The following is a 23,520-nucleotide window of genomic DNA, read 5'->3' as shown; positions in this document are numbered from 1 at the left end:
TAATGAGTCTAGTCATTTCGATTTTTGTCAAGCCTGTAACATTTATGTAGTGGAAGCAAGACAAAGTGAACCCTCATTCCAATATCGACGTCAACGACATTTAAGTTTAGTCTAACAAAAAATAGACATCAGAAACTTTGTCTGAAATTTACTGATCCAAAGTTCCTGCTTTCACAACATAAATTGTCCTCAATATAAAATCAACAAAAAAAGAGATTATATTTATGAATTATGTTGTAGTCTACACCGTTGGGGTGTGTCCCTAGCGATGATCAACATACTAGGCTTTTTAAGAACATCTAGTTTAATATCTCCACTGACTTAATCAACTTATAAAAAAAAATTGTTGATCTATCATGTTAAGTGTGTATACAGATCACATACTGGAGTCAGCTTCACAAAAAAACTTATGACTAAGATTTATCGCAAGTACATGTATACTGAATTGTTCATAACTTATGATGAATCTTAATCTTAAGGTTTTTTTTTGTGAAACCAACTTCTGATACTTAAACTTACCACTGGAACATGAAGATGAAGATGTCACATTACCTCCATAAAAGTTTTTGAAATCATCGGTAAAAGTGGTGATATAAAAATTAGAAGATGTGGTATGATTGCCAAAAAACAACTCTTATCCTGAGATCAAATGACATATAAGTTTTATCAACTCACCTGTATTTATGTGCATCTTCAACAATGTCACTCTTTTTAACAGTGTAGAATAGAATAACTCATAACTGTAGATTACTGTCATATAATCATTTTCCTGACCTCATTTTCATGGTTCAGTATCTGCTTAAAAAATCTTTTTTGTCTTGTGTGATTTCCTCACTTATTATGAGTAATAGGATAACTTTTTACAGCATCTATACAATGTTTGTCATCAGGCTTATTCTGACCTTGACCTGAACTCATGGATCAATGATCAAGTTTTCATGGTAAACTGTATCCTAGATACTACAAGCAGTAGGTCACTCAACTATATCTGGTGTATGGATGATTAATTGTTAGGTGTTAAAGTCTGTCAGGCAAGGTTCATTTGACCTTGACCTGAACTTATGGATAAGTGATCAAGTTTTCATGGTAGACTGTATCCTAGATACTACAAGCAGTAGGTCACTCAACTATATCTGGTGAATGGATGATTAATTGTAAGGTGTTAAAGTCTGTCAGGCAAGGTTCATTTGACCTTGACCTGAACTTATGGATAAGTGATCAAGTTTTCATGGTAGTCTGTATTCTACAAGCAGTAGGTCAACTTTATCATGTGAATGGAATGATTATTATGTGTAAAAGTCTGTTTGGCAAATTGAACTCATTTTCATGGTTTATGGGTTAATATGTTTTCATCGACAAGTGAATTTCTCAGATACTAGAAGCAATAGTTTATTTTAGGTATAATTTATTTTTCAAATGTAAAAAATTAACTGAGACTGAAGACAGACCAAAAGTGATGGTAATAGCACATCTGGCATATACCCAGGTAAGCTAAAGCCTCCTCTTCTGAGAAGACAAAAAAACCACCAACTTTTATCTTTTATACATATATTAATAATAGTATTTACAAATTATATGAGCTAAAGTTTTAAGGCTTTCCAAATTTGCTTTCAAGGAAATCCACCCATTCTTGTAATGTCTGTATATCTGATTGTGGCTGAAAAGAAAAGATATATTTGTTGATATACATTTATTAATTTAGGCAAGTGTCAGTTAATATCATAACTTATTATTGACAGTATCCTTATTTCCAATTTTGTTTTTATATTTCTACCTTACAAGTTACATTTTTTCCAAAGTAAACAGTTTCAAAGAAATCTGTTGATGCAAATTGATACAATAAGTAACAGTAGCAGTTTCTTCATCTAAAAACCTGTGAAAGTAAATCTAATTTTTTTAGCTTTCAGCAAGGTTTTCAACATTACTGCTGAACTTTTGATAATCATGCACATTAGCATATGAAAGACAAGATGACTACGATTCCCTACTGGTCTGACTAATTAGAATATTGAGAGGTGTCACACTATCCCAATATATTATGGACTCTGAATTAAAAACTGGTGAAAGCTATTATTGAATTAAATATGTTTTTTTAAATCTTCTGACGTTCTGTTTAAGCATGATGTAAATTAAACCCTTGTCCTTATGTGACAAGATGAGCATACCACCATGAAACCACCAAGGTTTAATAACAATGTTTTATTTACTGACTGTTTGAATTAAGTTAAAAGATAACATACCTTGCAATCTTCTACATATACATTAGCTGGTAATCCACTGGTATTGGTTATAGTTATCTCCCCTTTAAATGGGTAACCAGGGGGCATCTTCAATGTAAACATTATAGTGCCACCTTTACCAACTAACACTCTCACTAGGCCTTCATCTTGTATCCAATCAACAGCATGACTACAAGTAAAATTTTCAACATCAATAATACAATAGAAACATGACAAAGATAATTTCAAATAGACATGAATGTAAAGAATTTCAAAAGTTTGATAAAACAAGTGCCAAGCGTGAAACTGACCTTTCTGAGACTTGATCAATTTCTGTCATGATAGGATAGTACATGTTCCATCTTTCTCTGAGCTGTGTGATGAGTGATCTGACATCATTTTTCCTTACTGCTTCCTCTATCAGGTCAGAACAATGTAAGGTTTCTATATTTACCTGTAACATATATAAAGAATTATACCTCGCACCTGTACAATGTAATATTTCTATATTCACCTGTAACATATATTTAGAATTGTACCTCACACCTTTTAAAATAAAAGAACAAGAGTTACAATGTCCCTCGCTTTGTAATTATTTCATATTTTCAAAGGACATAACTCATTTAAAAAGAGTTCAATTGTCCACCATTATAGAACTCGTCCTAGATATTATGAATAGTAACTTATAGTATAAGTTTTAAAAAAATCTGGCAAGAATTGTACCTGTGAGAGTGATAATGAAGGCATTTTTCATAAATTAGATATTTCAAAGGGACATAACTCCTTTTTATAAAAGTCAATTGTCCTGTTTTATGTGGTTAATGTTGCAAAGTCTTTATTTTTTTCAATAGCGATTTGGGCAGAATTGCTGACCCTTCCAGAGCATCTGAGATCACCCTGTTTTATACGGTCAATTTTGCTCAGTCTATATTTTTCTGTATAGTGTTGAGTGAACATGTTTCTTTCTTTTTGCCAAGGAACTAAGTCTGTCAGTTTCTCTTTGACTTATGAGTTTCCCCCTGGTATCTTCAGTCATTTTTTTATCGTTGAGATAAAAACACTATAGAAATGGTACAGGTCATCTAAAGGCTACTTACATCAGCATAACTAATTTTAACATGGCCATACTCGTCCTGTCTCAGTGTCATTGTAAGGTATAGTGTAGCTTCTGTCTGGGATGTGTTTACAAATTTTATTTTGATTTGATTGTTATCTGCAGGACACTCTTCAATTCCTCCAAGTCTTTGCATTTCTTGTAGCAGTTTTCTGAAACTGAAATCACAGGTATGGATAATAAAATCAACTGATCTGTATGTTATAATGTATGTTCTGACTGAGATAAAAAATTCGATAACTATCTTTTAAATTCCATGATCATTAGAAAGAGAATGCTCTAGTATAAATAAAAATAAAAATAAAATTTAGCAATTTCAGAATATCAGACTACCTTTTTCTGATATGTAACAATAAATCTAATTCATGAATTCCAATCTTTTATAATTCAGTTATAATATATATAAATATATTAAATTAAATTTATTCATACTTAGCTAACTCCTCTTTTGCAAGAAAATTCTTGACTTGATGTTCCTTCTGCATTTTAAGCTTTCCTTCTTTTTCATTCTTCATTCTCCTTGACACTGTTTGTACTAAATCTCTGTAATTCTGTATCTGTTTTATCATAGCCTCTTGAGTTTTTCTTCCATCTTGAATTTCCTTATCTAATTAGGGCCCCGCCGACGGCGGGTCGCCCTATAGTGATCAGTCTGTCCGTCCGTCTGTCCGTCCGTCTGTCCGTCCGTCCGTCTGTCCGTCCGTAACACTTTCGTGTCCGCTCCATATCTAGAGAACCGTTATGATTTCATACTTAATACTTAACATGATTATTAACCAACACCAGAGGGTGTGTCATGTTGTATGTACAAGTTCCTAGGTCAAAGGTCAAGGTCAAAAACTTTGGTTTCAGTTGACAACCCCGTGTCCTGTGGTGAAGATCGTGTCCGCTCCATATCTAGATAACCATTATGATTTCAAAGTTTATACTTGACATCCATTTTAACAACCACCAGAGGGTGTGTCATGATGTATGTACAACTTCCTAGGTCAAAGGTCAAGGTCAAAAACTTTGGTTTCGAGTTGACAATCCTGTGTCCTGTGGTGAAGATCGTGTCCGCTCCATATCTAGATAATCGTTATGATTTCAAAGTATATACTTGTCATACATTTTAACCACCACCAGAGGGCGTGTCATGATGTATGTACAACTTCCTAGGTCAAAGGTCAACATCAAAAAAACTTTGGTTTCAGTTGACAACCCTGTGTCCTGTGGTGAAGATTGTGTCCGCTCTATATCTTAAAAACCGTTATGATTTCAAATATTATACTTGACATCTATTTTAACCAACACCAGAGGGTGTGTCATGATATATGTACCACTTCCTAGGTCAAAGGTCTGTCTGTCTGTTGGTCTGTCCATCGCTAACAAATTTGATCCACATTATATTTTGAGAGGACAGCTGTTATTATTTCATACTTTATACCTGACAAACATTTTCAACTTAACATATATATTAACCAACACAAGAGAATGTGTCATAATGTATGCATCCTAGGTCTAAGATCAGTCTGTCGGTCTGTCCATCTGTTCGTTGTTCTTAACAAATTGTGTCCGCTCTACCTCTCGAGAACCATTAATATTTCATACTTTATACTTGGTGGGTCATAATATATTGAAGGCATAATTTTAAAAATATGTGACAAATATCAATTGGGCAGCACCTTTAAACATATTGTTCAAACATCAATCCATATATCCAGAAGTCACCTTAGAGTAGTAATCAATGAGTTCACATCATGCAGTCATATCACTATTATCCTATGAAAGTAAGATGAGAATATTTATCAGTTTTAACTTAAAATCTTAGATCAAAATCACACATGAGACTATGTAATAACTTCAAATAATGCTTCATATCAGATTATCCATACAACTTATTTACCCCATGTTATTGACAGCGGGGCCCACAGAGATGGCTCCCATCTCAATGATATCTAGTTTATCTATTTGCTCTCTCTGGAAAAAATATATTGATAAAGAGTTTTGTCAGTAGTGAATAACACACAAATCTTCTAGCCTACTAATTCTTAAGTGGAATTATTGAGATATCAAAAGTTCTAAAACTATTGAACTATAAATTGTAAATCATAAGAGAGCTTGTTCTAATGAAACACTTTAAACATTTTTTCTTATTCCCTCTAAGGCAAGCTTTATTAAAGCAGCTACTATAGAAGAATAACTTGAAAGTTTGAAAACCTTTAAAATCAAATCACAGATTAATGCATCTCTTCATCAAATGAACCACAGGGTAAACATTCCAAAAGATGAATGTTATCAGAAAACATACAATACTTAGAATTGTTGAAGTTTAAATAATTTTTTATGGAAATCAAATTGTCAAAAAATTCAAAATCAAAACTAAGTTTAGATAATTTTTATGGAAATCAAATTGTCAAAAAATTCAAAATCAAAACCTGACATGTCTTTATGGAATGAAAACTTGCCAAGACTACATTGTTTATTTTCAGAATCCAATTTTTCCTGAAAAATATGTAACATGTCATTGGTCTATGAAACATAGGTTAAAGAGAGACACTTGATAAGAAACACTCAAATCTTGCATTGCTTATAAACGTGAGGCAGAGTTATCTTCCATTGCTTGAAGGCTACAAGCTTTTAAGGAAGTAGACCTAGGTTAAGGGAGATAACTCTTAAAATCTTCAGTACATTTGTGTTAACCATTTTCATGAATATATTCCAAGCTTCTAGGTTACATAGATTATGTCCAATCTGTTACAGGTAAATGCTTAAACTACATTGATCATTACAATTGCATTACTGATTTAAAAAGTTATCTCCTTCAACCAAGGTCTATCAACCAAGGTCTACCCCTTAAAAAACTCCCTTAGATATATGACCGGATCACCTGAAGATTCATATTTTAAAAAACTAAACTGAGATATAAAACTTAACCAAAGTAAATAAATAATAAAATCATGGCTAGAGCTTTTGCTAGGAAGCTGAGTCTCTAGTAGGCGCATCCTTACCAACCGGGCTGCAGAACTATATTCAAAATCGGATAAAACTTTGACCAAAGTCTATTGAAGACAAATTTAGGTCAGTATGATCCAATTCTATTGGATGCTGACAGATTTCCCTTTTCTAAATGTCTCTTCATGCAAAAAAAAGTTTAACTATGACCTTATTATACCCCTGCTAAATACAAAATGTATATATGATAAATAGCATCACATGGTGTCACGATATCTCAGTAGCATGGGTTCGAATCCCGGCATGGGAAGAACAAAAAATTTGCGAAAGCAAATTTACAGATCTAACATTGTTGGGTTGATGTTTAGACGAGTTGCATATACATAATGTACACAGCCATGTATCACCATCATTGCTGGTGATCCGATGGATAAATCTGTTGTAGAGTTGTCACTGACTCAAACGTACTTATAAATATTATTATTTTCTGTGACTGTATCTTGCATTAATTTGTAGGATCCTTTACTATAGATAATTCAGCTGATCTGTAACAATAACATCTCCATGCCTCATGGTGTCACGATATCTCAGTAGCATCGGTTTAAATCCCCGCGTGGGAAGAACAAAAAAAAAATTTGCGAAAGCAAATTTACAGATCTAACATTGTTGGGTTGATGTTTAAGACGAGTTGTATATATATATTGTTGGGGCGATGTTTAGACGAGTTATATATATAAATATACAACTTGTCTTAAACATCAACCCAACAATGTTAGATCTGTAAATTTGCTTTCGCAAATTTTTTGTTCTTCCCTCGCCGGGATTCAAACCCATGCTGCTGAGATATCGTGACACCAAATCGCCTGCACAGTAGCTGTCCCGCTAGACTACAGGACCACCTGGGCTTCACTAAATACATATATATATATAGTATGTTCATATGAAGCTTGATACCAAATTTCATGAAACTCTGATTTGTAGTTTCCTACACGAAAATTTTATGGAAGGAAACACTTACAGATGTAAACCAGTATATCCTTCTAAATACACTTTAAAATAGTAAACTTGATAATTGTATAGTGGGCTAGAGACCTTTTCTATAAAATAGTCTTCATTTTATTTGTAACACACCTTTTTAATTTTGACTTCTTCTATAGAACCATCTACAGAACAAGTTCCACCAAAGGCTTTCATTCTGTCCTCATACTGTTTTTTTATTTGTTCTGCCTGTGTAAGCTAAAAGTAAATAATCCAAACATTACTATATACTAAATACAGTTTCACAATAAACATACTAACTACTAAGATCTTACTATGATATTATTATTGATACTTTACTTTTCTATAATTATAGTATATGACAAGTGTACTTATATACTTTGTATTCATTATGCAATATTGTTTGTAGGGTTCTATTTTTCATTGATTTTATAAGTATTAGTGAACTAGGAAAATATGTGATTAAGGAAAAAATCCTCTTGTCTTTAAAGTAAAATTGTAAAAATATGAAGTCAAGTATTCTAGAAATAACAATTTTTTCAGAAACAAAGAATGATATTCAATCATAATCAGTTTTATCCCCAAACTCCATAGGATATTATAAAGTTAAAGAAAGGAATTTGTTTTTGTTCGTATGCACAACTAAGATTAAATTAGTTTTACCATGACTTTGGATTTACAGTTTTCTTCTGCATACATGATATTCTATTTAAGGTGAATAAGGAAGTTAATAAGTTTCATCCCAGAACTCCAAGGGATTTTACAAAGGGCAGAAACTATTTTTCCTAATTAAAGATTGTTGCCAAAATTTTGTGAAATAAGTGATCAGAATAGTATTATACACTATTTTTATCATAAATACCTTTTTTTCAACTTCCGATATTTTATTCTCAAGATCTTCAATGTTCTTCAGTAAAAGGTTGTGACCTAAATATATAGTTACATTAAAATCACTACAAGCTCATCAGCTCTCTATTTAGCTTTTCTTCCATTGTGTAACAGAAATTAGATGGATCAGGACCATTAAAATTCCCCCATTTGTTGTCAAATTCAGAGGACCATAATTCTGTGCAAAACTAGTTATTTGATTGGTTGATCATTGGTGTACAATGCCAATTTTAGCACTATAAGCTTTTATATCATGCAAGATAAATTTTATTGGTAGAGGAAGCCTGTTTGCAAGGAGAGAACCACAGACCTTTGGTTTAAAAACTGAAAATCTGAGTTATTTGAAACAAAACATGCACTTATTTGTATTATTAATGTTAACTGACAATTAAATACCAGGATTTGTAAATTAGAAAACTTGCATGTCAGCATGAGCCTTCTTGTTCTGTTTTGTGTGCAGTACAGAAAGAAATAATGTAGACTGATTCAAACAAATCAAATGTTCATGGAGTCACTTATTGTACAGTTTGACTAAAAAATAAATTTAGAATCTGTTCTACTTAGATACTAAGTTTTAGTAATTAAAATCTGAGTACTATGATTTTTTTTAAGTATTTCAACATCTGTTTAAATCAAAGAGCTGAATAGCTCTGAGGGGAAAGACGGCCCTTGTTTCTTTTTCTTTTTTTTTTTTTTTGGGGGGGGGGGGGGGGGAGAGTATCTTTTGATAGTCTTCATATAAAGAATGAAAAAAAGAACAGCTAGAACATGTAGAAAGGTTGACAATAGTGAAGTCAATTGTTGTTTAATCTAATTTTGTTTCCTTAGTTTAAGATTTTATTTGGACCAATGGAAGAGATCTGCCTCTTTCTAAATCAAAACATTCGATTAAAGTTGAGAGTTAATTATATGTTAAATTCAACTGAATTCTGTCATTTAACAACAACTACAATGTTTTCTGTAATCTTAATTGTGTACCACTGAACTGCAGGCTAGGCCATTTTCCATTTTTTTGTGACAGTACCAGTCTGCACCAAAAACTTTTTCAACTACTAGTCCGAAGACCAATATTCTGACATTTTTCTTATTTGGCCAAAGTGTTGCAAAAACTTACTAGTCCGAATGAAATTTTACTAGTCTGGGGCATCGGACTCATACCTGCCAACTTTTGAAAATGGTCATGGGGGTTTTTGTGCGCGGCACCATTTTTAAGGGTAGAATTTTTCGCGGCATTTTTTCGTGTGATGATTTGGCTCCTAAAAGTGTCTGACATACTTCTTTTTTGGGGGGTGATAGTTGAAGATGCTATTATAACCTATCTTTTTTTAAATTGTTTGATTGTTGTATTCTTTTTGTTGAGATAAACACCAGTAAGATGACTTTATGTTTGTCTGATACATTGTCAAGAAATAAAAAAAAAGTAATAATTTTAATAATTTAATAACAAAAAAACCAACAATATATGAGGGTCTGGAAATGGGGGGGGGTCTGTTGTTCTGTAAACATTTAATTTTCACCCCTTTTTTCTCTAATCTTCAAAAAATTAACCTCTTTTTTTTCTAATCTTCAAAAAATTTGACCACGCATTTCTCCAATTTTCATTTTTTTTTGCCCGTTTTTCCCTTATCTTCATTTTTTAAGGGCATTATATTCTTTAATCATTTAACCCCATCCAAACCCTCATATATTATATAGATCAATATCACAAGCAGTACTAGAATGTTTGGAGACATCATTAAGGCCACCGTGGTCAACTTTAAAGTCTCTGTTGCAAACTTTACAAAAGGCATGTGACAATCCTAACGTTGATTTAGACAACCAGCCTCTGTACTTGACATCATTCTCCCATTTCTCTAAGTATTTGCACGAAGCAACACGCTTTTTTTTCTTAGGCGGTGACAGAACTATTTTGCAAGTGATAACTCGCCCATCATGATTCCAATTTTTATAAATTTAACACCCAAGCTAAAAAAAACAACTCAAAATTTCGATTCTTTGATTGTTTACTATGCCGACATTAATCAACTGGTGAATGCGTGATCACTAAATTTTGATTGGATGAAATTTGTCAGACACGATTTGTCTCCCTTGGGAAAACTTTCAAAAGTTCAAAATCGGGAACAAAAATATTTTTCGTGTAAATTTTACTAAAATTGTGTTTTTTGGCTATTTTCCCGATCACGATCGTGTTATCGGGACAGAGGGTCAAAATCGTGTAGTACACGGCTAAATCGTGAAAGTTGGCAGGTATGCGAACTAGTGGCTAACCGTGCAGACTGCAGTACTCTAAGATTTTTAATTATTTTCTTAAGAATTTAGTTAGGACTGAAAAATCCATTCAGTTTTAAATTTCCATTGATAAAGTTCCCAGTTACAACTCTCATCACAGGGATACAGGTACTAATAAAAAAAACTATATGATTGATTTAAACTGTGTGAAGCTTGTTTCCAGATCCTACATTTTGAAATATTTGTAAATTTCATGAATTAATAGGTTTAAACTATAAAATGCAACATTTTTTTTTTAATTTTTTTTTTTTACCATTTCAATGATTTATTTGTTGGTACACATAATTTAGTTTTAATGGAAGACTACTAATCATATACTAAATGTCACATTTTAAGTTTTATTTTAGTGGATAATTACTCATCAATTGAGGTGCTCCTGATTTGGAGGAAGATTCACAAAACAAAATTTTACAGAAAAAATGAAAAAAATCATTTCTCTCTCCAATCTCTTGTATCTCCACGAACTTTGTTTACTTTGAAAGTTGTTGACCTACAAATTAAAGTATTGCATGTTGATGTTTGAATCATCTACAGCAAACATAATTATGTTAAAATTAACAAATACCAATCTATAACTAGTGCACGAACTCTGAGAATGATTTAAATAACCAGTGAAGGATATCCCTGCTTCTGCATAGTGTGGCATTCCAACAATGACGTCATTATAAAATATAATTTAGGTTGGATATATTTAGAATATCTCGTCATACTGATTTTTCCGGATTGTAAAAGAAACATAAATAGTGTAAAGGAGAGCTCAAAATACGACAATTTCGCTAGAAACAGAAGGGAAATGTGTAGAAAAGTGATTAAAGTCAATTTATTCATTTGTGTGTTTCCTTCTCATCAATCTCAGTAAGATTTGTTGGGGGGTTTTCCACACTATAAAAACAAAATGAATGATGTGAGGGGATGTCACTCTGGTCAACCCCATAGGGGATTGACGGCTGGAAGCCGTCTTTCCCCAAAAATGAAGGACTTTTTTTAAAAGGTAGCATATTGATACACCTATATTTATCAAAATGCTTCTATCCATTACATAAACAATTAAAGCACCTTAGTGAACGGGCTCAAATACCGCACACCCCAACATTGTCACTGGAGAAATAAAATAAGAATAAAATTGAATAAGACAAAAAATTGAATCCTAATTTCCTGTCGATATGCACATCTACATAGTATGTTCTTATTATCTACACAGTTTCCTGAAATTCTGTTGTGTGGTTTCAGAGGAGTTGCGATGACAAACTGTTGCAGCGGTATATTAAAAAAAAATAAGTTCAAAGGGGTGTAACTCCTAGAAAAAAAATTGAATCATAATTTCCTGTGGATATGCACATCTACGTAGTATGTCCTTATTATCTACAAAGTTTCATGAAATTCTGTTGTGTGGTTTGAGAGAAGTTGCGATGACAAGAAACAGGACTGATGAACTGACAGGTCAAAAACATTATACCCTCCGCAACTTCGTTGCGTTGGGTATAAATATAATTTATTTTCTTTGGGGTGCAATAGTGACTGACATTTAATTTTTTTATGTGTTCAAAGTAATACAATAGTGTCCCTACAGTATCTTTCGTCTCTCTTTTACCTGTAAATGACCTGTAAACTAAAACAAGGTTGCCCTTGAGTGAAATGTCATTTTCTGCTGGAAAAACATTAAAAAACAAGACTGTGTCCATAGTACACGGATGCCCCACTTGCACTATCATTTTCTGTGTTGAGTGGACCTTAAAATAGTGGGTAAAAACTCTAATTTGGCATTTAAATTAGAAAGATCATATCACAGGGAACATGTACACTAAGTTTTAAGTTGATTTGACTTCAACTTCATCAAAACCTACCTTGACCAAAAACTTTAACCTGAAATTTGCACTATCATTTTCTATGTTCAGTGAACCGTGAAATTGGGGTCAAAACACTAATTTTGGCATTAAAATTAGAAAGATCATATAATAGGGCAAATGTGTACTGAGTTTCAAGTTGATTGGACTACAACTTCATCAAAAACTACCTTGACCAAAAACTTTAACCTGAAGCGGGACAAACGGATGGAAGGACAGGCGGAGGGAAGGACGAACGAACGGACGCACAGACCAGAAAACATAATGCCCCTCTACTATCGTAGGTGGGGCATAAAAATCAGCTACATTGTTTTTACAGAAAAATTTGCTCAGATGGGAGATAACTTCAATTTTAATATAAAAATACTGAATTTGCATACATGTACTAAAATGCTTTACCTCCTTCTGCAAACTCTAACAATTCATCAATCTGTAATCTTTCTTCCATAATTTTCTCTTTTATTTCACTACATTTCTGTGCTGTCTCTTTATACTGTTTAACTAATAAAATTAGAGTATACACAATTATAACATGTGAAATACTAATACAATGAAAGTAATAGGATAATCATATTGTACAATGTTATCTGAAGGTCTACATGGAAACTAGCATAATAGTGGTCAAAGTTAAGTCTTGTATTATAAATCATTGTACATTAACTTTACCTTCATAATATATGTATAGAAATCATGCTATTGACACAGAATTTACTTTTATTTCAGAGAGCTATTATAATATGATGGCCAGATGTGTTTTAATAATGAAAGATAACTTATCTGTCCATACATCTGTAAAAAGTTAGTTATTCTTACTTGATAAAAGAGCGAGTAATAAAGAGCAGACTGAAAAACAGAATTATTGTATATGGGGCATACAATATTGTTGTTTAAGATTAATATATTCATTTTGATAATTTTGGTACAGATTAAAAGAGTAGGTAGTAATTTACATTTCAAACATTTTTGCACTATTAAATTTTCTGTAGCTATTGTGGTTTACAAGATACAAATGTATTTCACAAATACCTACATTTTAGCTATTTGTCCTACATGTAATACAATGTATTAGACATGACTGCCATGGACAGGAAGTAAAAAAGAATAAAGTAAAAACACTTTTGTACAATTTGATAATTAAACATACTGATATTTGAAAAGAATCAATACAAATTTCCACATATCTTAATAAATATGTATATAAACAGTATATAATTATGGATATAAATATGTATACCAATTTCTTGTTCTTGTTGTTCTGTTGGCCATGTGTCTTGGTCCTGTACAAAATACTTATAAAACAAAAGCTTCTTTTCTTCTGAAGTGCAGTTAACCTTTAATTCTGGCTTAATCTGAAAATGGATATCACAATTTACAATTCACCATGGTCACTGTCCAGCTGCTGACCATATACATGTATGAAGTAATTCTGTTCAGCAGTTTCTGAGAAAATGTTGTAATGAAAATATATGTTGGGTGGATAGTCAACAAGGTCAAGGTGGTTACAATACAGCCCTAACTCCTAGGTATAATATTTTAAAAACACTCAGATCTACATTCATATTGGAAATGTTACAGCTTAATGAATTGACTAAGATTAACCACTTAATTAAGTGCTTTTTTAACAGTACATGTACTGAGGATCATAGAATAATTTAGAGATGAAAAACTTGAGTAATTAAACTTCTACTTAATATTGCCAGAATGGTGTAAGCTGTGACATGTGTGATGTTATATAAAAAATAAGTTATTGCTCTCAGCTTGGAAGGTTAATAATATAGACAAATGAAGATTCAGATTCAGATTCAATAGTTTATTAAAGTCTCACCACATACAACATGATTAAAACAAGATACAATTATAAAATTAATTATACAGTAAACATAGTTAAAACAATTAAATATATGTATGTGCCATTCTTAAAAGAACTATGAGAGACTATTAAAATACATATAATACTTATTCATTTTATAAAATACTACAAATACACTGTAGTTAATATTATAAAATACTGTTTATAGACGAATGAATTAAAAGAAAATGTTACTATTACAGCTTAACCTGAATTAAAAATATAAACTCACAACTTAATGATTTTCTTCTTGATATTGTATCTTAACTCAAGCCTCAATAGAAGCAGGTAAACAAACTCTAGCAATCAGGCAACGTTATATACATGTAGACCAATTTGTATTTATGAAGAATTAGAATTAAAGAGTAAACAGCACTTAAAAATATTTAATGAATGGCTATTATCTATTTTGAATTTATGGAACCATAAAACTAATTTTTGACTCTTCACATTGAATAATCCATTGAATAATCCGCGAAGCGGATTATGTAAAATGTGAAGAGTCAAAAATTAGTTTTAAGGTTCAATAAAATCAAAATAAATTATTGCCATTCATCATAAATAAATTTCTATCAAAAATAAGGCTCAAAGAACTTTTTATATTATTTATATTAACAATAACAACGTACACACATGTTGGCGTATGAATACACAACGTCAGAGTGGGCGTGTCGCCATCAAAATTGACAACATTGAAAATAAAACTAATAACTTTAACCAATCAGAAGACAGTAAAAACACCAAATTTATTTATTAACAACATATGGAGAAAAGTACAAAATGTAAGAAAACCAAAAACCTCAAGAAATCTACATGTACCAGAACATGTTTTGTGTCTGGTTAACTTGTAGACAACTCCTGGATGTTCCAGCATACTAACTTTACAGTGGTGGTTACTGGTATGTTACAATACTTTCTGTTGAAACTAAAAAAAAACATTTAATTTGTTGTTTGTAGCATATTACAATGCTTATACTTATGCAAACATATTAAACCACAAGAGCCTACAACTCAAGGATTGTCTATGTAGCTGTCTGCTTTATTTAATTTTGTTTATTGTTTATAGTATAAATATGCGTTTTGCCAAACTTTAAAGACTATACAAAGACCTATATTATATATCCTGTCCTTTGGTCTCTGGTGAATAGAATGGCAAACATACTATGTTCATGTATTATCTCAACACAATTGTGTGTAAATACATGTATGAATTATACTTATTCTTTACTTGTATTAGTGTATCTTTTGTCATGACCTGATGTGTAATGTAAAGTAGCTATATCTTACCATCTGTAATCCCATGAGCTGTTCAGATAAACTGGACAATTTATTTTCATTTGGAGTATCCAAGATCTTTTTTGTCATGTGTTCCTCAAGAATCCTAAATAAAAACAGAAAAGTATCAAATAGATATATGAAGATGTGGTATGAGTGCCAATGAGACAACTATACATGTACATCCGAATCACAATTTTTAAATGTTAACCATTATTAAATTGGCATTATAGGTCAAAGTGCGGTCTTCAACACAGAGCCTTGGCTAACACAAAACAGCAAGTTTGCAAGGGCCCCAAAAAATTACTAGAGTAAAACCATTCAAATGAGAAAACCAACAGTCTAAGCTACATTTATATTTAAAAAAAAAGAATAAAAAAACACTTATGAACCAAATCAACAAACGACAACTACTGAACATCAGATTCCTGACTTAGGACAGGTGAAAACAATTGCAGCAGTTTAAACGTTTTAATGGTTCCAAACCTTCACCCTTATCTGAAACAATAGTGTTACATCACAACATAGAAAGACACACTTTTGAAAAGTTTGTTCTGGTCATGATAATGAACAAATTTAAAAGTCACATTGCTTTCATTATTGCAGAAAAATAAAAGATTGACAGAACCTATTTTCAGTCAATATTGTTATCTTTGAAGAAGGATCGAGATTGTTGAACCAATCACATGATCTTATTTCAGTTTCCTTTGCTCACATTTATCCAAAATTCAAAGATTTTTTTTGATTACTCTATATGCCATCCATCATGTCTATGTGAGGAAAAATGTTTGTGTAAATAACAAATCATATATATTCATTGATATTTAGAGAATTGTTTGATCAAATTCAAATTTTGTGTATATTTAGAGTTGGTCATACTACAATGTATTAAGACATTTTACTTATGAGATCAATAATCATTATTTAAAAGTAAACAAAGTAACTTTTTCTTCAATTTCAGGTTTTATTTATTTGGTACATGTATTATAGTATCATCCGATTAATGTATGATAAACATGTAAGTAAACAATTGTTTACAGAATGTAATCATAAATGCATGGGGATTCTAATTTTTTCATGTAAATAATTTACACCTGAGGCTGAAAAACATTGAAGATAGATATGTCAGCATGTTATTTAACAGAGTTTACAAAAAGAACTGAATTATTAAATAACCAGTCGAGTTTTTCCTAGAAACTCATTTTAGTTCATATCTAATAAATTGTATGAAGAAAAACCTTTAATAAAAGATTCATTTCATTACATTAACAAACTGAAGAAATTCAAAATTTTTAAATTTCTAATTCTTTTAAGCCTTGTACAATATCATTTAAATTTGCTAAGATTAGCAAGACCATAGGTTTAAAACGTGCAGAAAGAAACATTATCAATTATTTATTATTTCAAAGAGGGTCATAAAAGATGTATGTGCAAGGTCGAAGGGAAATAAAATGGAAATTTCAAGATGAAAAAAAAATAGTTTACACATTACTTTTCTACCATCATGACCATCTTGCCCCAAACAAAATAACGAGCCATAAACCCATAAAAACATGTAGTACATACATAAACAACCCATAGGTTGGCTTAACCACCACTTCAAAACCAGATTTCTCAAATATTTCAGCGTATTTCATACAAATATGATGATGTCCAAAAAAAATATCAAGAAATGCTGGTTGGGAAGTACAAATGTGGAGAACGTTGGTGTATTAACAACTTGAAACAAGACTACATAAAGAGTTCTGGACTTTCTAAATGACAAGGACTAGTGAGAACTTTGCTAAAAAATAAAACTGTATGTTTTCAAATCAACCTCATCTCATGTTTTTTTTTCATGCCATTAAGAATACATTGTGACGTCATAATTTTTAAATGGGTTACGTACATTAAATCCATTTTTGATGAATGTGGTCTTACTTTTATATTGAATGATCAAATACATATGAATAGAGAAATATTGAAATCTCTTGTCAAACAAAAACTTGTTGATCAGTTTATACAACAATGGTTCTCTGTAATTAATAATTCTTCAAGAGGAGAATTCTATGGTAAATTCAAAAGTATATTTGAATTAGAACCCTATCTACTTCGATTGGTAAATACTGATAGATTGTATATGGCTAAATCTAGATGTTCAAATCTTAAATTCCCAATTGAAACGGGAAAATGGAAAAATATTTTAAAAGAAAATAGGATATGTCATCTATGTAATCATAATATTGGCAACGAATATCACTGTTTGTTCACATCCTAGTGTATCACTTCTTGGACAAAATCTTGTACCTAATTATTACTTACAATAACCTTCAAGACAGAAATTAATCGGTTTACCTTCATTTTGCAACATAAAGGTGTATACAATGTACGAAAGTATGTACCTTCCTTAGAAAGATTACTTATTTGTTGAAGATGCAATTTTATACATTTATATATAGATTCCTACACTGCAACAAGTGTATTACAATATTTCTCCACTCGAGACAATTAAATTTTATTATTTAAAGCGCGAGGCTTGCCGAGCTCTTTAAATAACAAAATTTAACTGTTGAGAGTGGAGAAATATCGTAATACACGAGTTATAGTGTTGGAATCTGTTTCTCTAATGATTTTTATCCTTCTTTTTCAAAGATTTTCAGAAATTTGTATTCTTTATATGCAACATCATCAGACATTGCTGCCTTTTTTCATGGCGTCACAATAGGAAAATTCAGAAGAAAACAAAACATTTAGACGTCATAATCAAATTTCGACTAATCATTTGCCGAGAACAGATTTTTCACTAGTGAGGAGAAATATTTTTCTCCCACCGGTCAGGAAATGTGAAAACATCACAAAAATTAGAGAAATATATTTATGTACTCACAATCACTGAATAATAAGAAAGAATTCTGTACATATGTAATCCTTTAAACTCAGTAGGTAATATATATAATGAATATATCGAATCCATGACAAATCGCCCCACTGGCAAATCGCCCCACTTTTTCACAAACTCGCCCCACTTTCTAAAATATCGCCCCACTCTTGTTTACCAACTCGCCCCACTTATGAAAAAGGCTAAAATCCCATTGCAAATAGGTTGGATAACATGCCCCACTTATGAAAAGGATTAAAATCCCGCAAACATAAGGTCTGTCAACTCGCCCCACTCTTGACAAAGAGATAAAACCACAATGATTTTTTTAGTACATACTCGACCCACTTAGGAAAAAAGATGCAATCCCGTTGTAAATCTATGTCCTTGCCCCACCTTACTACCCATGAAAACCTTAGTGAAGTGCTATAAATCAAATTGCTGTTAATTGAAATCCTTCAATTGTATGATTATGATTCAATTAACCATGTTAACAGGTTTATTTTCAATTGTTAAACAAATAACTAAGCTAACAAGTATAAAGTTATTCTCCAATAATGATACAAAAATGTACTTGCAATTATATTCTAAGAATGTTAAACATCATTTAATCAAAAAAAAAAAAAAAATGGTTCAATAAATTTCGTTTTTTTTGGGGTATTCTGTGACAGTGTAGACTAGTTTTCATTTAAAGTGAAAATTATATATTGAAGTAGATTTTACTTTATTCAATAAGTTGGGCGAGTTGACAGGGGAAACATTAACGGGATTTAACCCTTTTCACAAGTGAGGCGATTTTTTAAAAAGTGGGGCGAGTTGGTAAACCAGTTTGGGGCAATTTTTTAATAGTGGGGCGATTTGGTGTGGGGCGTTTTGCCAGTGGGGCGATTTGTCCTGCTTCCTATATATCTCAATGTCATGAAAATCACGTGCTATTATCGTACACTACTCTGATGTCGATTTATATGTATACTTTATTATGTTTTGAACTCGTACACGTTTGTGTCTGAGCATGGAAGTAATATTGAAAGGAATAACATCGTCGTCACTTCAAAGGTTTCATCTGCGTTACCGCTCATCTTTCGATAACTCGTTAATTGGTTCAATAGCTGGCATGGAAGTTGAATCTCTGCATGTGATCGATCAAATCACTGACAATTATCGGTCATTTTCGTGTTCACGGAGAATTACGAACAGACAAGTTTTTGTCGTATATACGTGCAAGGTAACCCGAATAGTCCATTAGTTACATTCTGTTGATGTACTCTGCCGAACAGAGTCATTCGTTCAATTTTTATTTTAGTCCAATTTTTTCCTATTTTTGGTTAGTTTGAGTCTTAATAGTTTAAACCGACACCTATCACATACGAAATTGGACAACAAGGATGGGTCATTTTCAATTTTAATATTTACATACAGTTAAAAAAAAACATTTCCGTAAGTGAAAAAGATGATTGTACAAAAAATACGTTTGGACCCCCTTTATTAAATACGAAAAATCTAAGTCTTTCGTGTATTAGTCAATTAAAATATTCACAATTCTAAACAATTCTATCCTTCAATTTAAGTTCTTGATACATAAACTAATTTGCGTAAAAATGAATTTGCTGTAAGACAGATAGATTCAAGCCCATTTCGTCTGTTTGTTATAATTTTTGCTGTAGCTTGTTATATTAATACAAGCATTCCACAATAAACAATTAAAAAAAATATATATATTTATCATATGTTTAGTAGTAAATACAGTAGTTTTGCATATTTGATAAATAGCCTGCTGTTTAATCCATATCGCGCAACTTTGATGCGCACCCTTTATCGCATACCCTTTATCACACCCCTACTTTTTTTTTTTTTTTTTTTTTTTTTCCTCAAAATAGGTCAGTTTTTTTAATGATGTCATTGTTTGGTATGTGACGTCACGAACGTCAAGTTTTCATATTGTATGTGACGTCATGAACGTCAAGTTTTCATATTTTTTGGCACACTAAATGCAACTGTAAAAAATACAAAACACACAAATAAATACAATAATAAACAAATATTTTTAAAACAACAGCACGCAAATTGTAAGGTAACCCAGGTGCTTCGGATAAGTAATTGAGCAGTTCTTTTAAGGCCTTTTAAACAAGACAAAAGTAGAACTGAAGGTAACCCAGTGCTATGGATCAGCCTAAAGGCCCTTGGGCTGATATTGATGTCTCGGGATGATACGACATATGATACGGATTTGGCCATGTATTATTCTCTATTTACGAAAATATTATCCCCATCTTAGTTGTCCAGTTTCAATAATGTAATCAATGACATTTATGATATATACATAAATTTAGAATACTTGAAAGTAAATATCCTTCTTTTTCAATCTTGATAAACTTTTCACATTTCAACAGTAAACAAATCTATGTCTAGATTTGCCTACATTATTTTGTTAAACATCATGTGAAACCTGATCGATTCATCAGTATTTAACTGTTTAACTCAGGATCCGCTTTTAACCGGAAAATACTTTTAGAACAGTTTAGAACAAACGGTAAAAAGCAAAAATATGCTAAATTAAATACAATTTTCCATGATAAACTGTTGTAGTTTGAACAATTCTCGTCCGTTTTTCAAGTTTTTTACATCATAAGACTTCATCTGAAGGTAGAGATTTTATATGATACAGTGCCACCTTCTTATTAATAAACCTCGGATTTCACACAGGTACTTTATAATTACCGGACTCGATAAAATCATGTGACTGATAAGAAATTCCAGATGCCATTTTACAACCGCGGTATCACAGATAGTAATCAAAGGGGTCTTACCGCTGAGACTATAATTGGATAAAATCATATGACTTTAGTACAGGGCTCTGCAGGGCGTTAATACATGCTAATTAGTTGATGTTATTCCTTTTAAATATTACTTCCATGGTCTGAGGAAATAAAATATTTTGTCTTGTCTTGTCATAATTACCATACACCTTTATATCAATATTAAATTGGAAATCTGAACCATTGTATCATTGATTCTGTTTGACCATACAACGATCACTTTTCAATTGTGGGGTCAGATATTTTTTATTATGTCGTCAATTTGCAATAAGGTGTATTGTAAAGCATGCTTCAAAATATTTATCTGTTTATATGACGTCCAAAAACATATATGACCATATAGCAGTATAGCGGGCAAGTACAGTTATTGCGTCAAATGACAGGTTTTTAGTTCTCCTATCAGTCACACTTTTATTGCGTATTATATAATCATGAGCTATTTACTTTGGATCTTATATAAAAAGTTGAAAATGAAGCTTTGTTCTTCTTCTTCTTCTTTAGGTTTTCAGTAGTCCTTCAATGATCTGAAGATTATTTACTGTTTGCGCGCGCAGCGTGGCCTATATATATATTTACAAAGACAAAGACAAAAATATTTGGAAATAAATTTGAGGTGCGTAATTTAACTTTTTTAAAAAAGGTGATTAAAACTATGTACATAGGCTAATAATGAGTTAGATGAATTTGTGGAGAACAGCTGGTGTGAGCTGTTCTCTAAAAGTGTCGACTGTGGCGACAGCGACTGTTTGCATTGGCAATAAGTTCCACCGAGTTATGGTATATGGAAAAAATGAATATTTATATGTATCTTTTTTGGTTGAAATGTGTCTAAAAGTATAATTATGGTTTTTGCGGGTTCTACTGTCTGATGGTATGAGAATAGCAGATGGTATAGCTACGATTTGATGTATTATTTTGTAGAACATTATTAATCTTGTGCGTGTTCTTCTTTCCTGTAGAGTTGGCCAGTTTAGGGTGTTTATCATATCTGTCGGGCTACTGATGTTATGGTATCTGTTACAGACATATCTGGCAGCTCGCCTTTGGACCATCTCGATTTTGGAGGTTTGTTCAACTGTGTGAGGGTCCCACACTGAACATGAATATTCCAGTTTTGGACGGACTAGTGCCAGATATGCCTGAGTTTTGATGTTCTGACATGATGTTTTTAAGTTTCTTTTTAAGAAGCCCAGAGATTTGTTGCCATTAGCTATGATATTGTCTGTATGTTTTGACCATTTTAGGTTCGATTGAAGTGTAATGCCCAGATATTTAGCTGAAGAGACAAGTTCCAGTTTGTGATCGTGGAGGATATAGTCATGTTTGAATGGGTTTTTCTTCTGTAAGACTGTAAGAACTGTGCATTTGTCTGGATGGAAAGCCATCAACCAGTCTTGCTCCCACCTAGCAGCTGCATCTAAATCTAACTGGAGTGCATCACAGTCACTTTGAGATTTGATGGCTTTGTAGATGATACTGTCGTCGGCAAACAGTCTGAGCTTACTGGATGATAGGTATTCTGGTAGGTCGTTGATATATACCAAGAATAATACTGGGCCCAGGACTGTGCCTTGAGGGACACCTGAGGTGACTGGAGCCAGGTCAGATGACTCTCCATCCAGGACAACTGTTTGTGTTCTGTCATTTAAAAAGGCAGCGACCCAGTTGAGTGTTTCTTTTTGAATACCATAATATCTAAGTTTGTATAGAAGTCTTTTATGAGGAACTTTGTCAAATGCTTTGGCAAAGTCCATTATAATTAAGTCTATTTGTGTGTTATTGTTGTTATTTGCTGCAAGCTCTTGTATGAATGAAATGAGTTGAGTTTCACATGATCGTGACTGACGGAAGCCATGCTGGAGGTCATACAGTATATTGTTCTTTTCAAGGTGGTTGATGATGTGTTTGGTGATGATATGCTCCATAAGTTTACAGGAAATACATGTTAATGATATTGGGCGGTAATTTTCTGGCTTGTATTTTTCCCCTTTTTTAAATGCTGGTGCTACATTGGCATGTTTCCAGTCTGTTGGTGTTATGCCAGTTTCAAATGATGTTTTGAAGATTAGTGTAAGAATTGGAGCTGTTTGATCTTTGAGTTCTTTTAATATTCTACCACTGATGTTGTTATCTTGAATCATTGAAAAAGTTATATATGCCAAAATGTTTATGTCCTTCGACTCGGTCCTTTAATTGAAAACAAACATATTTCTTCCCCTTCTGTATTTGTATTTAAAAAGTAAAATTAATGCTATACTTTTTTGCATCTTGCAAGTTCACAAAATAATCGGAAATCTCTGTTTGTTGATGTTCTTTTACTTTTGGGTCCATATCTGTGAGGGGAAAATCGTATCTGGCGCTTTCAACAGTTCAAGGGAAGATAATAATATTGAGAATCCTTGTCTTAAAGACGCTTGTCAGAAGAAATGGTCAAAC

At 32.1% G+C, this 23,520-nt stretch overlaps 1 protein-coding gene across 1 annotated transcript; it reads right to left on the bottom strand.

Annotated features, from left to right (window-relative positions):
• Positions 1-1,388: 1,388 nt before the first annotated feature.
• Positions 1,389-23,461, bottom strand: LOC143071849 (uncharacterized). Its single transcript, XM_076246460.1, has 12 exons — positions 23,342-23,461; positions 15,424-15,517; positions 13,522-13,636; positions 12,687-12,788; positions 8,129-8,193; positions 7,399-7,503; positions 5,277-5,292; positions 3,766-3,946; positions 3,317-3,491; positions 2,531-2,673; positions 2,241-2,409; positions 1,389-1,657 (listed from the first exon to the last, which is right to left on the bottom strand). Exons 1-12 carry the CDS (start codon positions 23,413-23,415, stop codon positions 1,589-1,591), a joined length of 1,308 nt encoding a protein of 435 aa, XP_076102575.1. The 5' UTR covers positions 23,416-23,461; the 3' UTR covers positions 1,389-1,588.
• Between the last annotated feature and the right edge of the window lie 59 nt (positions 23,462-23,520).

Source organism: Mytilus galloprovincialis, chromosome 4 (assembly GCF_965363235.1).
Source record: "Mytilus galloprovincialis chromosome 4, xbMytGall1.hap1.1, whole genome shotgun sequence".
Lineage (NCBI taxonomy): Eukaryota > Metazoa > Mollusca > Bivalvia > Mytilida > Mytilidae > Mytilus > Mytilus galloprovincialis.
Note: the sequence above shows the minus strand (reverse complement) of the source record. Positions and strands in the feature narration are given on the sequence as shown.

Coding starts and splice junctions, on each gene's coding strand:
- LOC143071849 (XM_076246460.1), bottom strand. CDS start 23,415: ATGGACCCAAAAGTAAAAGAACATCAACAAACAGAGATTTCCGATTAT. Junction 12,789..13,521: donor ACAACAAGAACAAGAAATTG/GTATACATATTT, acceptor TAATTTTATTAG/TTAAACAGTATAAAGAGACA. Junction 7,504..8,128: donor TATCGGAAGTTGAAAAAAAG/GTATTTATGATA, acceptor ATTTACTTTTAG/CTTACACAGGCAGAACAAAT.